Source organism: Thermobia domestica, chromosome 15, assembly GCF_964235325.1.
Source record: "Thermobia domestica chromosome 15, izTheDome1.hap1.1, whole genome shotgun sequence".
Lineage (NCBI taxonomy): Eukaryota > Metazoa > Arthropoda > Insecta > Zygentoma > Lepismatidae > Thermobia > Thermobia domestica.
Genome location: NC_137468.1, coordinates 109,003,639 through 109,019,871, shown reverse-complemented (window position 1 = coordinate 109,019,871; position 16,233 = coordinate 109,003,639). Strand labels below are relative to the sequence as shown.

The window sequence follows — 16,233 nt, the reverse complement described above, 5'->3', positions numbered from 1 at the left end:
TCATCCACCTCTGCACATTGCTCTTGTCCATTGTTCCATGTCCGTACACTTTTTTATAGTCTCTTGTGGACCTCAGCCATGTCACGCCCCTCTTCATCAACAACTTCATGGCAACACATACTTTATGCATCACATTTACCTGCAATGAAAGCAAAAGTACTGTAATGTCGTACAGGAAAGCCTTACTCTAGGCTATACAAAGTTTGATTTATGTTGATTAATAACGAACAATAAAGTCCGTTGCAGTACGTTTGGACAGCCTTCCTGTGAATAATTCAGCTTTATTTATTCACAAACATTCAAAAAATAACAACAACAATATCTATCATGAGTAATGATTTGTTTTATCTTTCACCAAAATTGTATGTACAGCCTCTAGCAAAAGCCAATAACCTCTGAATCTGTTCTGTTCTTTCCTCAATAATTGTTTCAGAGAGGGGAAGGGCAATATTTGTACATAAAGATAATACTTACGGCTTTTATATTCCCACAAACATGTCGTTTCCAGGGTTCACGGCTGGTGATCACTGGTGCTGTAGTAATCATATGTAATTGACACGGTTAAATAAATAATAATAATAATAAATAAATAAATAAAAAAAATCATTCTTTCTGGTGGATCGGTGATCCTCCTCGGAAACGAGTCAACAAATATGATGATATTGATCAAAGGATTCTTATTGATTATCAGCTTAAGTTTATATAGATGATTTTCAGGGATAGTGAAGCGCCTCTATAGATGTTCTCTTAAGACTGCTTGTTATAAGAAATTGACGATTCATGAGAGGTATCAATTTACAGAGGTTCTGTGAGATAGAGTAATTTATTAGCATTTAAGTGAAAAATGTATATGTGTGCATCTAGCTATGTGTTAATCAACCAAAATTAAGCATTTTCCATTCTTGAAAGTTTCAGGAAATAAAACCATTTCAAGGTGACATTCAAGGCAAATGTAAAAGCTTGTTTATCCTCAATAGGTGGCAGCACATTTCTCCTATATTTTTAATGTATTCTGTTAGAAACGACAATATTCACAGTAATTGAATCAAATTTATGAGATCAATTATATTAAGTGGAGGAACAAGTTCAAATACACCCAGTTCCTCTATAGGTGCGAATCCACTGATACACAAAGAATGAAAAATGCAAGACTGGAGCGGGACTCGATCTTCTGCGTACTGTGTCGATGCATTAACCTCAGCGGTACCCAGTACACTCCCTGAATAGCGATACATTGTCTCTCCCTTCAAGTCTGTGTTCATTCACTCAGACCACATGGTTTATGTCACAACTCCTGCTTTGCTTGTACAATCCAGTGTCCACATTCAGAACACCTTTGACCGTTGTATGTATTATACATTATATTGATGTATTATACATCTAAAATCCTGAGTTCTAGTCTCAGTCTAGTCTTTTTTTACAATCTTTGAGTATCATTAAGAAATCACTGTTCAAATTTTGCCCAAAAAGAAACTGAATTACTAATCGAAGAATAAGACTGCACTTTTTAATAATTTTGTTTTCTTCATTGTAGAATGCACGTAATTTTGCTAATCAGAACATGCTACCAACGATGAAGCTCTCTGAACAAAGAAAAGAAAAGAAAAGGAAGGAAAAAAAAAAAAATAACGGATTATCATTTGATATATGATTCAGTTTGTTTTCGAGCAAAATTTGAATATTGATCTCTTCGATTTGATTGAATTATTTTTAGGATTGTCACTTTCTACAAAACATGATGCTGTCTATTGGTTAGTAGCGCTCCTTTAAATTCACCTTAAAGACATGATTGATTATTTAATTTTGTGCAGTTTATTAGAATTAGCTTTGTTCAATTTTGTATTATAGAAAACTATTCTATAAATACATTTATATATATATATATATTTGCGTTTACTATTTTTAAAGATTTTTGGCTGATTTAATGGACAATCCTCATCTAATACGGAATGTGGCGTTAATTGGACATTTGCATCATGGGAAAACAACGTTTGTTGATTGCTTGATGCAGCAAACTCATCCTGAGCTTCGTAGCACTGAAGAACGCAATCTCCGTTATACTGATACACTTTTCACGGAACAGGAGAGAGGAGTTAGTATCAAAGCAACTCCTGTTACTTTGGTTTTGCAAGATGTGAAAAATAAATCGCATTTAATTAACATCTTTGATACTCCAGGTAAGAATTGAATGCAGTGAAAGAAAATGTTTTATGTTATAACTGTTTCGTTTCGATGTATTCCTCATGAAATTTTTGATAATAATGTTAGACACTTGTATTTCTCCTTATATTTAAACCTGATTTTCCTACATATGGCCTTGATATATACATCGAGATTACTATCACCGAACACATAATCTAGGTAAAACTGGTATCAGGAAGCTTTTGTTGAAAATATTACTGTGTTGCTCACTGAGTTCCCAGTGGAACTACGATAATAAGAAAGCCTCAGTCGGGTTGGAAGTATGTATGAGTAACAATAAAAGCCCTAATTTAGTGCAAATGAAATGCCAAAATGACAATAAGTGAAAAAAAAAAAGTACCTAAATAGGGATAATTAGAAAACATGGTGAATGATAGTAGTCGTTGCAGAAGCCTCAACTACCTAATCCAGGAATTTAGGAACCTGGAATTTATGATGCTGACGATTAATTTAGAGTTACAAACAGTATTTGCATGTTATGTAATAAATTAACTTTACCAGTATCCCGAAAACTGCTAAAATCCAGCGGCGAATTTTCCACGAAACAGACGGAACATCGTGTTCCTTCCCTTTTTTGCCCCATTAAGTAAGATTTAAATTATTCTAAAACTTGCATTTTAAAAATAAGTCCATTCGCTGCTTTATTGCAGGCAAGCTCTATGTCGTCTGCTCTGCAAGAATGCAACGCCGTTCAGGTTAACATCCAATTACTGTCGGTGGTAAGAGCGATATTTTCTTCCGGATGAAACCGAACAGACACGAACATAGCAGAGGAATCTGTGCGTTTGTCATGTTACTATCAGTGTGTTTGGCATAGTGAAATTTAGAGCATCACCCATTTGTATATGTAATTTTAATTTGCTAAGGAATGAAGGAATTCGTTAATGCTTTTGTATAACGTTGTATGTTATATTGTATCACTTTTTTGATAAAAATAGGGAAGACTTAGGTTTCCATACTGCTAGTTAAACATTTGCAAATAAGACGACAACGGAATAGGTTGAGTGGTAGCTGTGCTAGGTTCACGAAATCGGAAATTTCGTGTTTTACAGAAATGAACTAGCCACTGCATGATAGAAATTGTGTCCTTTTACTGGTTCACTGTGTTTTATGATAATGTACGGTTATTTTAAATGGCAGGCCTACCCCTCAGCTTATCGAGTTTAAAACGAATATATAATGTTACACTAAGCATTTTCTAAGTAGTCAACATAATTCTACGGAACAGTTAACTGGGTGTTCAAGTGATTAAATTAATCGTGCATATTTTGTTACTGTGAAAGCTTTTGGAGTGTCTCAGAAATCAGTAAATACCATTTTTATGTAAATAGTGGGTGTTATAAATAGTCCCAAAACCATCTGCATCCAAGTACTGCGTAAAAACATTCGATTACACAAAGATTGACGGCCAAGTACATGATCAGTATCGCTATAGGTAAAAGCAAACAAAAAACGAGAATGTCTGATTAGTGCCAGAGGTTTTCTTTAGCAAAGCACGGATTGGAACATAGAAGACGTGCAGAGCAAGTCATTGAAGAAGGTCAATTAACACTAGAGATGCAAGGGCTCGGAAAAAAACCGGCTTTTTTGGAAAAAAACTCGGTTTTTTCTGCTTTGCTTTTTTGCTTCGGAAATTTTGGGCTTTTTTCAAAATACTGCTTTAAATTGATAAAACAGACTTTGTATCGCTTCTCTATAACACAAAAAATCATTTCATTAGTGGTTGATGCTGATAATAATATAAAACATCGAAAATAAACTATGAATTTCGAAAAAATATTTCAAACAATTTTTCTTCAACATATTTACATTATGAATTCCACAGGATTAACCAATGTATATAATAAGAATTTTTTAACCTCCTATATACAAAAGCAAGCAGAGTTGGCAAGAACCGTGGTTGTTTTTGAAAATGCCAAAAACCTGTTTTTTGGTGGATGTTTAAACCAGGCTTTTTTGGTTTAAACCAGGCTTTTTTGACTTAGATTTTTTGCTTTATGTATTTATATTACATATTCACAGAAATACCCTAAGTTTGTTTCGCCTTGATGTTATTATGCAACAGCGGGGTTATGCCGGAAGAACTCCCATAAGCTTAAAGAAGTGCGGTCAGTAAATTTCTTTAGTTGAGAATCTCCCGCCCTAGCCATTGGGAAAATCCCGTCATTACTTGAAATGTAAGACAATAACGGGAAAATCCTGTTATTGCTTTGCATGTAAAATTTAAAAGTCAACCTACCATAATCAGTACGCTAAAACTGAGGTATTAAATTACAAATTTAGTACTGGTACGTAGATATCATTGAAAGTCCAATCCAAGCTAATGTTGGAAGCTACGTAGGCAATCGATAAATTTTGCCAATTTCTATCAATATATTTAAGCAATATTAGCTTCTTTATAAAACAACACGCATTTAGGCATGTAGAAATATACAATTTGGTTTGTTTCGTATATTTAGGCTTAACATCCTTACGAAATACCGAGGTTATCAAGGAGAAGACTTTCGCTTAAACTGACATCCGAACCGCTACTTGGGTTACGCATGAAAGAAGGATTGTGGTTCGACCGAGAATTGAACATGGGGCACCTTGATTAAAAGGTGAAAGGGAAATAAAACTATTGCAGGTAGTTTGATATATGGAAACGTTACCATGAAGTTCACACGATTCGCATTTTTCATTCTTTTTATTTTTGGGGTTTAAACCAGTTATTTAAAAAAAAAAAAAAAAAAAAAAAAAAAAAAAAAAAAAGGTGTAAATCAGCCAACCCTAAAAGTAAACACTTCTTTTTAAAGAATACACAAATAACTAGCAAAATAGTATGTAGTCTTTTTGAAACAAAATAAAATTAAAATAAAACATAAGAGAAATACTTAGATTTATATGATACACTTAAAGGCTGCACATCTAGAGCTTTTGGTTCTGTATATTCTTGAAATTCTAGTTAAGTTTTATAGAACCACCATCACAGTTTACCCAATCCTCAAGTTTTCTGAATTTTTAACAAGAGGGATTCAACATATCATTACGGAACTCCCCCCCCCCCCCAAAAAAAAAAAAAAAAGACTACGGAATATATTTAAGTTAAGCTAAATACAACTGCACAACAAACATGACTGAGTGATTAGCTTTTGCGCTTCTATCGGGAAGTCCGGGATTCAACCAGCATTCGACCATTCTGACAAAGCTTTTCTTCATTCCATCTGTGACTGTAGAAATAGTGCGTGTACTGTGAGTTGGGCGACTTCCTCTTTTATTGTTTTTAAATCGTTATTATTACTAATTACCAGCAGTGACGGTTTTGCGAAGGTTAGGGGGGCGGTCTTTCGGACTGAAGCCCGTTCCCCAAAGTTACGGAATGTCTGCAAATAACGAAATATCTATTATTTATGCCTTTACTCATAAACTTTAAGCTCCCGTCAAATAAAAATTACGAATGTTTAAAAAAACTAAACATTAGTAAGAAACCCTTCCCAAAATACTTTTCTAAATCCGCCACTGATTCTCAGTATAAAATGATTTTTAAAGTTGTATCCGGAAGATTATTGTTAAACATATAAACGAAACGAAATATTAGTTATGCCTGTACTCATAAACTTCAAGCACTTCCCAAATAAAATTAGGACTTTTTAGGAAACGAAACAATCAGAAAAAAACCCCCAAAATACTTTTCTAAATCCGCTACTGATTATTTGTATAAATTGGTATTCAAGGTTGTGCCCGGAAAATTATTGCTAAATCACTTCACAGCTACAGTATAACAGAAATGTGGAAGTACGGTTTGACGGATACATTGAAAAACGTACGCTTTGACGGATAAATAGAAAAACGGGCAAGTTTAACTTTTGCGCTAGAAGCTAGAGTACTAAAAGCTCTTAGAAATGAAACACGGATGACAAACTAGAGAAGAAAAAAGATGTCGATAACTCAAAAGTTAAAATAAAGTTAAATAGCCTCTAAAATTACCCTCAAATACTACATTCTTCATGTTAGCTTTAATTCGTAAAACATGTACTCCATCCATCTTGATGGTGAATTTCAGAGCGAAATATCACATTCAGGTCATGGAATTCTTATCTAACTATAGAATATACTATAAGAAAGCTATTTAGATAGAAAAATCATGAAGTTGAAAAAAGCCGAAATTTCCAAAATTCTCGTTTTTTTCCCAAAAAAGCCGGCTTTTTATGTGAAAAAAACCATCGATTCAAAAAAGCCGGCTTTTTTGCATCTCTAATTAACACTAAACTACTGAATTTGATTCTACTATATGATTAGTGTCATAGACACTTGAAAACCATTAGCTGAACGCAACTTCGTTTGCCAGAACTTATAGTAAATTTCAAAATGGTCTTAAGAACCTGTTAGCAGAACGAAATAAGACATGAAATTTTCAATTCTTCCTTTGTTGTAATATTACTTCACAAAATAACAGACGTAGTAACTTTGAACACTGTTACAGGAGGAAAATTTTTTTGTGTGTGTTTCAGAGGTGATACTGAAAATCGATCAGTCACAGTGTTGGTCGAACATGTGTGAAAACGAAACGAAATCTTTAACGTTCCAAGATTATGTCATTTAGACTAAAGAAGGTGGATGGTTATGAAAGAATTCGTGGAATGATAATGTGGGAAGAAACTGGAGAATGTCGAGAAAACACGTCAACATGACGTTTCCCGTGTTAAACGCGTCCTAATATACCTTGTGTTTGACAGTGCCGAAGGGTGTATTACTATTCACAGCCTGTTCCCTGATCGGAAACAGCACCGCACATCACTGCTTAAATCGCAAGGAACTCTCTTTGCGAAAGTATCCTTTCATCATACACACTCCCAAATTTCACAGTCTTCTCTTTCAAGGAAGGGACAATTTTCGGCATTTGTATGTGCTTTGCCCACTCCAATTATGTATTAGCTCAGTTCAGTAAGTTTGGAACAAGTCACATCAGTGTGACTGATTCTCTTAACATTTTGATAATTGGCATTATGTGAAAAATTGTAACGGGTGTCCCACACGACGGTATCCCCCGGGGGCGTGGTGGCTCAGTGGTAGAGCGTTCAGCTCCTGCGCTTGGGGTCCCTGGTTCGATCCCAGCTCGCGCCGTGTGGACTTTGTGGTGGACAAACACCGTGCTCGTGGGTTTTCTCGGGTTCCCCGTTTCCTCCCACTTTCTTCATTCCACCATTTCACTCATTCTCATCATCACCGTCTTCTTTAGCCTAACCGGCATACATGTGGGACGTAAAACTGAAAAATTTCATTTTCATTTCGACTGTAGCCCTGCCAAAAATAGCGTATTTGACCGGTTGCGTTGAAATTGAGAGAGAATGTAATGTATTTCGTGAGAAAGGTGAAGCTGCAACATTACTCCATAGTCGTTAAGAATGGCAACAGACGAGTGCCGCAAGTCTTGATGTTGGCGCAAGTGAAATTATTTTTCCCCTCCACATTTTTTCCTGTATAGTGACAGGGGTGACAATACAATATTTCATGGTTACTTTTATATATTTCTATATTAGGGGAAGAGAAATGAATGTACTTACACCTGATCTTGTATTGTGATCGTGGTGAGCATTTAGTGGTTGCAAGCGCTGAAATAAGTAGGAAAGTTGTTCAAACCGCAAAGCCTTAAAGAGAAGTGTAAGTCGATGCAAATAACGTCTATCGGCAAGTTTCAAAAGGCCCAGCTTTCTGTAGTATGGAGTTAAATGATTTGATCGTTTGAGATTATAAGCAAACCATATACAGGCATTTTGGATACGTTGCAAACGATACGCTAATTCTTCATTTAAATCTGATAGAGCTACATCACAATATTCAAGGTGAGGAAATATTAGAGATTTTACAAGTAGTAGCTTTGTTTCAGTGGGTAGAATTTTCTTTAGTTTAGTGAGTGAATGCAAAGACCAGAACGCTTTCTTACGCAGAACGCTGATTATTTATTTTTGACAAAAAAAAGTGTCAAATTGTGTGATGAAAACAAATTACAGAATCGCCTACAAAATAGAGATATCAGACCCAATACAAAAATTAAATTTTCTTTTCTTGAAATACGTAATAACATTTTATTCGTTAATTTTATGGTGTTTTCGTTTTCACAATAGAAGTTTTATGAGTTATTGTAAGCGGTAATATGTATTACACCGAATTCCTTTTACACCTATCTTTCCCCACACCGAGTTTTGCGTACACCGAATTTTCTTACACTGAATTTCCCTACACCGAAATTTCTTACATCAAATCTTCCTAGACACGCCTCAAGAGTTCAAGATGTAATCTCAGGCATTAAAGCTCTTCGGATCTGAACGTACTGACAAGAAGGTACAATGCTAGACATTAAAAATGTAACATCAAGAAAGAAAAGGGTATCAGGTTCAAATGTGGTAGAGAACTAGTTTAAAGCTAAGTGTAAAATGGTATTAGTAATCTGCATGTTACCGGCTACTCAAAGTGGGAACGCTACCGTTCATGCATTCAGTAGTCGGTAATATGTATGGATGTCATTAGATCTATAATGTACAGGGTAAGCGATAAGCGACGTGTCACATCGTCTTACCGGCTCGAAAAGCGAGAACGGTTACCGTTCATATAACCACTGCCCAATAGTAAATTAGGGGCCGTTTGCATAGTTATTCTGCAGGCTATTTAGGGGCTACGTACGGGACACGTGATAATTTGCGTTGCAGAGTTCTCCCGCAGGGTCAAACAAGCCCGCAACCTCCCCTTAAGTCAAGGATATGGCTAGGGGTGTTTCAACGCACCGTTTGCTAGATCGTAGCAGTTTCTGTTGTTGTATAAAATGCATACTCTGTGCTGAGAAAATATTTGATATAAACTAATTATTTGCTAAGCAAAACTATACATTTTTTCATTAAAATTCAACACGTGTTACAGTTTCGCCAACTAACTCTTTGGCTTCATCAGACACTATGTGATACAGAATAACTGTACAATCGTATATTAATTGGGAAACAAGGCAGTAAATATACGATTGTACAGTTATCCTGTATCACATAGTGTCTGATGAAGCCAAAGAGTTAGTTGGCGAAACTGTAACACGTATTGAATTTTAATGAAAAAATACATAGTTTTGCTCAGCAAATAATTAGTTTATATTTAATTATAACAAAGCAAAGGGACTTAAACTTCTATTTATGGGAAAAAAATATTTGAGTATGTTAATGAGTTTACCGAATTCGTTGAGCTGATTAAGCGATAATAAATGGCATATTCTGATGGCAACCAATTTAAAAATGTATATCAATTCCTGAAAGAAGATTGCAGGATATTTCGCTTCCGCTAGTACAAATATTGAATACAAGATCAAAGAGTGGACTAACAACTTCTACCTGAAATAAAATAAGCGAGTGATACTTGATGGTACAATTTTGGTAGTAGATTTTAGATTAGATTGTAGATTAGCTTAAGAATTGATTTCAGGAGACTAGTGACGATTTCAGGGATCAGCCCAGTATTTTTGTTACCAATACATTCAATCCCCAATATATTGAAATTCGAAAAAAAAAAAAAAAAAAAAATCTGGCATCATCACTGATGGGGAAAATTGATTCAACAGTTATACGTATTTCACCGTGAAAATGTTATTCTAATGTCTTTTACATCCTTTTCCCTGTTGGTGTTTACCTACATTTCCCATTTAGCATAGGCAAAGTTGAGAAGCGCTTCCATACATTTTTCCACTTATGGTCTAACGTCTTCTGCATTCTTGGTTTCTTACCTGTCCACCAGCTGCGTACACATATATAATATATTTGCAAACTTATATGTTATAAATAAATAAGTGTGAAAACTATGCACGAATGTATGCTAAGTGCCCAACACAAGCTAAGTTTGCATTTATTCAGATTCCAAGTTTGGCACAATTTGAGAGATCACGCATGATTTTGTTCGCGGAAGCAGGTACGTTAGCGATGGTGGTGTGTGCATAAAGAAAGACAAGTGTGGAAAACATCAATCTCCTGTTTTGCGCTGTAATTGCTCAAAGTTCCGGTAGGCATCGGTTCACATGTACCTATGATTATGGAAACAGTGTTAGTAAGTATGATTCATAATTCCGCAATTATAATGCACAACTAGGTACTAGTGACCAGCTACTAAGGTTGATGCATATTTTTTGTCCTAATTTGAGCATTATTCGGGCAGACAATTCTACCAAATTTTGACACATTTCTTACATTTTCAGGTTAGGTTCGAGTTTTGTATTTCTTTTAGCAGAGCATGCGCTAAATGAAGAGCTCCATTACTATTTGCAGATTGACGATAGGAGGGCTCAGTATAAATACAGTGTGGACGCATGGCATAAAAACTACAGTACATAAGACACGAATCGATTTATGCTATGTGGCCAAAAGCACGAATGCTATCTAACTGAGTTAGAGTAGGAGCGCATCAGGGGGGCCCGAATGATAGCGAGCGGTGCGTCCATAGGGAGAAGGCGCGTCAGCGATGGTGCTATACGTATATACGACGATAGTGGAAGAGTACACTTACAGATACAATACTTTCATTATCACTTAAAATTCTTTTCAATATGCTGTCATTGATGGTAATTACTTATATTCACACTCTCATTCCTTTACGAAAAATTTAGGCTTCACATCGTATTTTACCTATAAATTTTCTGTTTCATAGAACCATCTGCTCGAGTGAACCTCTAATTCGCTTACACATATAACCACCATCGCAAATTCCCCGTTCCCTACAAACGAACCTCGACTACAGCCCTCCAGCTTCTCCTTGGCGTAAGCCGTAATAGATGCAAAAAATTGCTTGTAATGAGCAGCTTGCAAAGTTTGGTGCGTGGTTTTGAGACGTGTGGCTTTCACTATATGTACTAGCTAAGTACGTATGTGTCTTATACAATTGTACGCAATTGGTTGGTAATACTCTAGGAATAGTAGATCATATGTTTTACGCTATTTGTATGAATTTTTCCCAAAAAATACTGTATTTATAGATATAACTTTTATCCCTTCCTAAGGTTAACCTTTACTGGAAAATTGTTTAGAAAATATATTCTCGAAAATACTATGGGCTGATTTTGTTAAAAAGAAAAGTACATTTTCTAGCTACATATCCTCCTTATTTCTATTTGCGAGTTAACAGACTTTATCTGAAAATTAAAAAAGGAACTGCATTTGTAATCTACACCTTATTTTTCCGCCTTTGTAAGAACAAAGTTCAGATCATTTATTTCATTTTATTGATATAGTATACATTGTATCTATGCAGTTGCTGCTTACGATGTTAATGCTTTATCACAGTAGAATTGAAGTTTGCAGTTTTACCTTCAACTTTTTTTCACAAAATTTTAGCCTCGCTCGAGGTGTGGCTAGAGCAATCAGCCCTCAGTGTTAACCGTACCTGAGGGATCACTTTGGAAGCTTTATGCATTGCACAGTCAAGGGGAAGGTTGAGGTATCCCACAGGTACGGTTTCGTCTTGGGGACTCCTACGCGGTCGACTATGCATATGACCCTAGGTGAGCTTGAAATACTGGTAGAGGACTTAACGTAGTATTCAGACAACGTATGAATTGGAAAGAACCGTCATAATGGTGGGGATGGTACATGTAGTGTATTGTATGGTTGTTAATTTTCTTTTGGTTGCAAGTGTCATTAGTTTGCTTTCGTTATTATCTTACGATTTAGTGTAAATTTTGTAGATTCTTTCGAATGAAGAGGATTTACTTCGAATAAATCGAAAAAAAAAAAAAAAAAAAAGAACTCGTATCTATGAATTGTTTAAGCAGTTTTATAACAAGTCTAAGAACATTCTTTTATTTTTCTAATCTTATCCATCCTCTGTATAAGTTCATGTATATCAAAATTACTCCACAGTCGTAAATTTCAAAGGGAGCGTTGTGTACAAGCAAATAACAATATTGTTGTTACCAAATAAGTAACCAATTATATAACGTAAAGTGCAGAAAGTCAAATAACATATGGTGATTCTTTCAGGTCACGTTAACTTCTCCGATGAGGTAACTGCTGCTATGAGAATATGCGATGGTATCGTTCTTTTTGTTGATGCAGCAGAAGGCGTCATGCTTAACACTGAAAGACTTTTGAAGCATGCTGTACAGGTAATGCACTTAAAATATTTAATGATTGATTAAAATAAATATTATTAATAAGTTTCAAGTTATTGTTCCATAATAGACTGTGATGAATATATGATTCAGACCAATGTATTACCTAACAACAAGCAATGGAAGTGATCAGAAAATCCTAAAGAAAATATATACGGACAACCAACATTGTGGGCTATCACACGACAACGTAATTCCTATTGCAGCAAACTACATTGAAGCACAAGTATAGGAATTTCATTCTACTCCTTCCTTCATATTTTTGATAGGGCGATGGCGGCGATGTTCCAAACGTCGTTTTAACAATTCAAATGCGCAGAAATTCTTTTAGCAAGCGTGTCAGAAAAGGGAAAAATACAGATTTCTATTTTCTGCTTTATGTCATGATAAAACCAGTGGGTATGGCCGGTCACTTTGTCCGTGTGGATTCACACCTGGTTCTTGTTTTCCGCTACTAACAAGGGATGTCTTTCCGACTGATTGGAGTCATGAGACTCCTAAAAGTAGGCAGCATTTTCCTTTACGTTTTGTCAAACTAACGTTCCTCCAACTTCCCCTCGTAACCATGTCCGATGACAATTACTATTCCTTGCGCGAAACTTTCTCTCCACTGATGGTATAGAACTCGGTACGTCTCTTGCCAGGAGGTGTCGCCTACGTAATTGCCTAAACGATACCATTATAAGTGAGATTCGTCAGACAAGGAAGGGAAGAAATATGAAGAGGAGAAAGGAAAATTTAAAGATCAGAGAAGAGGCTACAAAGCGTCCATATAGGTGCATATATTAAAGTGCAAGGTCAACATGGCATCCACTTGGACGCATCAAAACCTTCTCTTTGATCTTTAAGATTTCTTTCTTCATAGTTTTTCTCGCCTTATCGGTTGAAGTGTTTTAGCTAAAGTTTATATACCTGACTTTTTACTAGTACGTGTGATTGTTTTCGTATTTTCTGGTAAGCAATTTATTATGTAGATAGAAAAAACGCTAACCACACACACACACAGTAAAAATTAAAATTACTTACCAGAAAATAGTTAAAACAGCGCATGTAAAAAAAAGTATCCTGTGATCGCTTCATCAGATAAGGAATTTAAGGAGTGAGAAGAAAAGTTAAGGAACAAACTGAATGTGATGCACCTGATGAAGTATTTTGCGAAAGATCTTATAGCACATTTTCTGTACTTTGTATGGTTATATTTTCAGTGTTCCCTTAAATTTGGGCTCCAGAAAGTGTCCATAGAGGATATGCTGATCTTAGTTTGAAGACCTCCAGCACATCCTACTGCCGTAGAGGTAGACTGGTAGTGGATGTGAAGGGCATCCTGTTAATAGTTTGAAAGTCATTTCACAACACGAATGTAAGTAGTATATACGAAAGAGAGTCTGGAATGCCAAGATAACGCCAGTAAACGTTTATTCTACATTAATGTTTTGTTGAGCGTGGGCGTATAGTTAGGTTGTGAGATTCCGAGTGCCTGTTCCGCAAAGTTGCCGCTCGCTTAGGTCGTAAATGTGTCATAAGTGATGTCCAGTACGGCAGACAGAGAGCTTCCAGAGATGCCCTTTCAGTACTCTCACGATGCATCAGGCAGTCCCAGGACAGAATGATTGTTTGGGCCGCCTTAACTGCCAGGACGGCGACTTGTAGTGCAATCAGAACCATTGTGACTTCCCATGTGAGTGCATGAACATTAAATGACTAATTGTTGAAAATGGGTATACGTTCCCGTTTTTCTCTCGCAAGATTGATCATTGTCGAGAACATCTTTAGCGGTCTCAGGAAAGACTTTAGTGAGATGCGAATGGAGAAATGGAATTCAGCGATGAGAGTCGATTCTATCTCTTGACTCGTTGACAGCCATGTGCCTCTCATGCACCAGTAAGTGGGAAAATCTAGTGTGTTCTTGCACTCGCCATAATGGATTTATACGTGGCATTCTGGTGCTGGAGGAATAGATTACACATTCCACTCGTCTCAGATCTTTATTCAGGGAAATATATTTGGTGCATCATACATTCGTGACAGCGTCAATCATATTCTTCGACCTTATTCATTGTTTTGCAGTACCCCATCTTTTGGCACGTTTCCATACCGCTGGCCCAACCAAACGTTCTCCCACCCCTTCTTCTCTGACCTGCTGAGTTTTCGGACCTAAGTTCCATCGAACACGTGTAGGATATGGTTGAACAACATCTTGCCACCAGCTGGCTAAAGTAATGAGCATCCGTCATACCGCAGACACATTCAGCATCTCTACGGCTGATTACTTAACCGAATAACTCTGCGGGCAAGTAATGCGGGTGCTCTGTGATTGCTCGAGACAGTTACACGTGCAGTACGTGGGATAGTTTACGTCACACGTAAAGTGAGTAATTCGTGCTTTTCTGAGCACATGTTTATGGATGTCTCACGTTTGCCTTATTGGGATTATTATCACTTCCAGGTCCGTGACATGCTATTGTATGTTATTAAATGCGTTTCCACCAGTTTATACATATACTTGAGACACATCGTGAAGAATAGGATCTTTCGTTTATCGTAAAAACCAAACTATTATGTGTAGCGTCGTCGAGCCCGCAGGGGCCGAGCCAGAGCGAAGCCATCGATAGGACTTTTTGGTTAACGTTTTGACTTTAAGAATACTACCTCTATCCTTGCGTGAAAGGTAAAAGCTCGTCGAATAGTCGCTTCCTTAATCTCACAATTTATTACGGGGTTCCTAAGACAATACCAATGCAAAAAACATAATAAATAAATAACATAATAATAAAACATAAAACATAATACATAAGATTTAAATAATTTCTCTATAAATCACACCGATATCAGTGATCTGAACAAGGAGCGGGCCTCAGCCTCAGCCGAAGAGCATCTCTACGGCCTCAGCAAAAGATCGGTCGTTCAATCTGAGAGTGCCGCAATGAATCATCAACCCGACAGAAGTCATATTACAAGATTACAAAAGAATACTTAGAAATTACTTGCCCGCCATATTGTCACATTATATTCATATATAGTAACTTAAATACCTAATAAATATTTATAAATAAAGTGGGCCACACGGGTGGCGATTGGAAACACCTCCAGGTCTCGTACATTAAAGGAGGGGAGTTCAAACGCATCCCGATATCATTAGTTACATCAAGGGAGGCGGACGAAACAACAATGTATGAGTGCGCCTCGTCAGAAATGAGAGGGTTCAAGCAAATGGGCAATTAAAGATGGAGTTGAACGACCAAACAGTTAGAACAAACGATCATTGTAACTTAATTAAGTAAATTACTAAGGCTTAAAGACTATTCATTTATATATCAAGTATTAAGCCAATTGAGGAAGCGACTCCCCTTGGTCAAATGAAATATTACATCACAAACACAAGATTGATAATCGCAAGGATAGGAAGACGGTAACATTGAGCTAAAAATGAGAATGACGAACACATGATCTACACTACGAGGCACATTCTATAGTTCCAAAATGCACACACCCTCACAAGGATAACACTCAGTAAAAAAAGAAAAAGAACACAGACTTGGGTTCCAACCACAACCAGTTGAGATGTCTGAACTCGAAGTTCCAACTATAATACTACTAATGTGTGTATTTTTGAATAATGCATGTTAATGAATAACGCATTTGATTTTATCTCATGTTTTACCATCATTAGATTACTAGAGCTCGCATTTATATGACCTGAAATTTTGAAAAAATGCTTGCATTTTTGATCCAGAAAATGGCAAAATATAACAGTAACTCAATAAATATTTAAGGAAAAATCCTAAGAATAGCAATTCATTAAGAAAGTTACAAAGTTCTTACGAATGAATGTCCTTAATCCGTAAACCATCGTACTACAATGTTACCTGTGAAGAAAGGAAAAAATATAATAAAATAAAAAATAAAAAAATAAAAACAAT

At 36.2% G+C, this 16,233-nt stretch overlaps 1 protein-coding gene across 1 annotated transcript in view; it reads left to right on the top strand.

Moving 5' to 3' along the window:
* LOC145671196 (116 kDa U5 small nuclear ribonucleoprotein component) overlaps positions 1 to 16,233 on the top strand; it is a 102,143-nt gene that overhangs the window by 16,798 nt on the left and 69,112 nt on the right. Inside the window, exons 4-5 of the mRNA XM_081740047.1 lie at positions 1,909 to 2,177; positions 12,183 to 12,307. Coding sequence (XP_081596173.1) covers positions 1,909 to 2,177; positions 12,183 to 12,307 — 394 coding nt within the window. The remainder of the gene's footprint in view (positions 1 to 1,908; positions 2,178 to 12,182; positions 12,308 to 16,233) is intronic.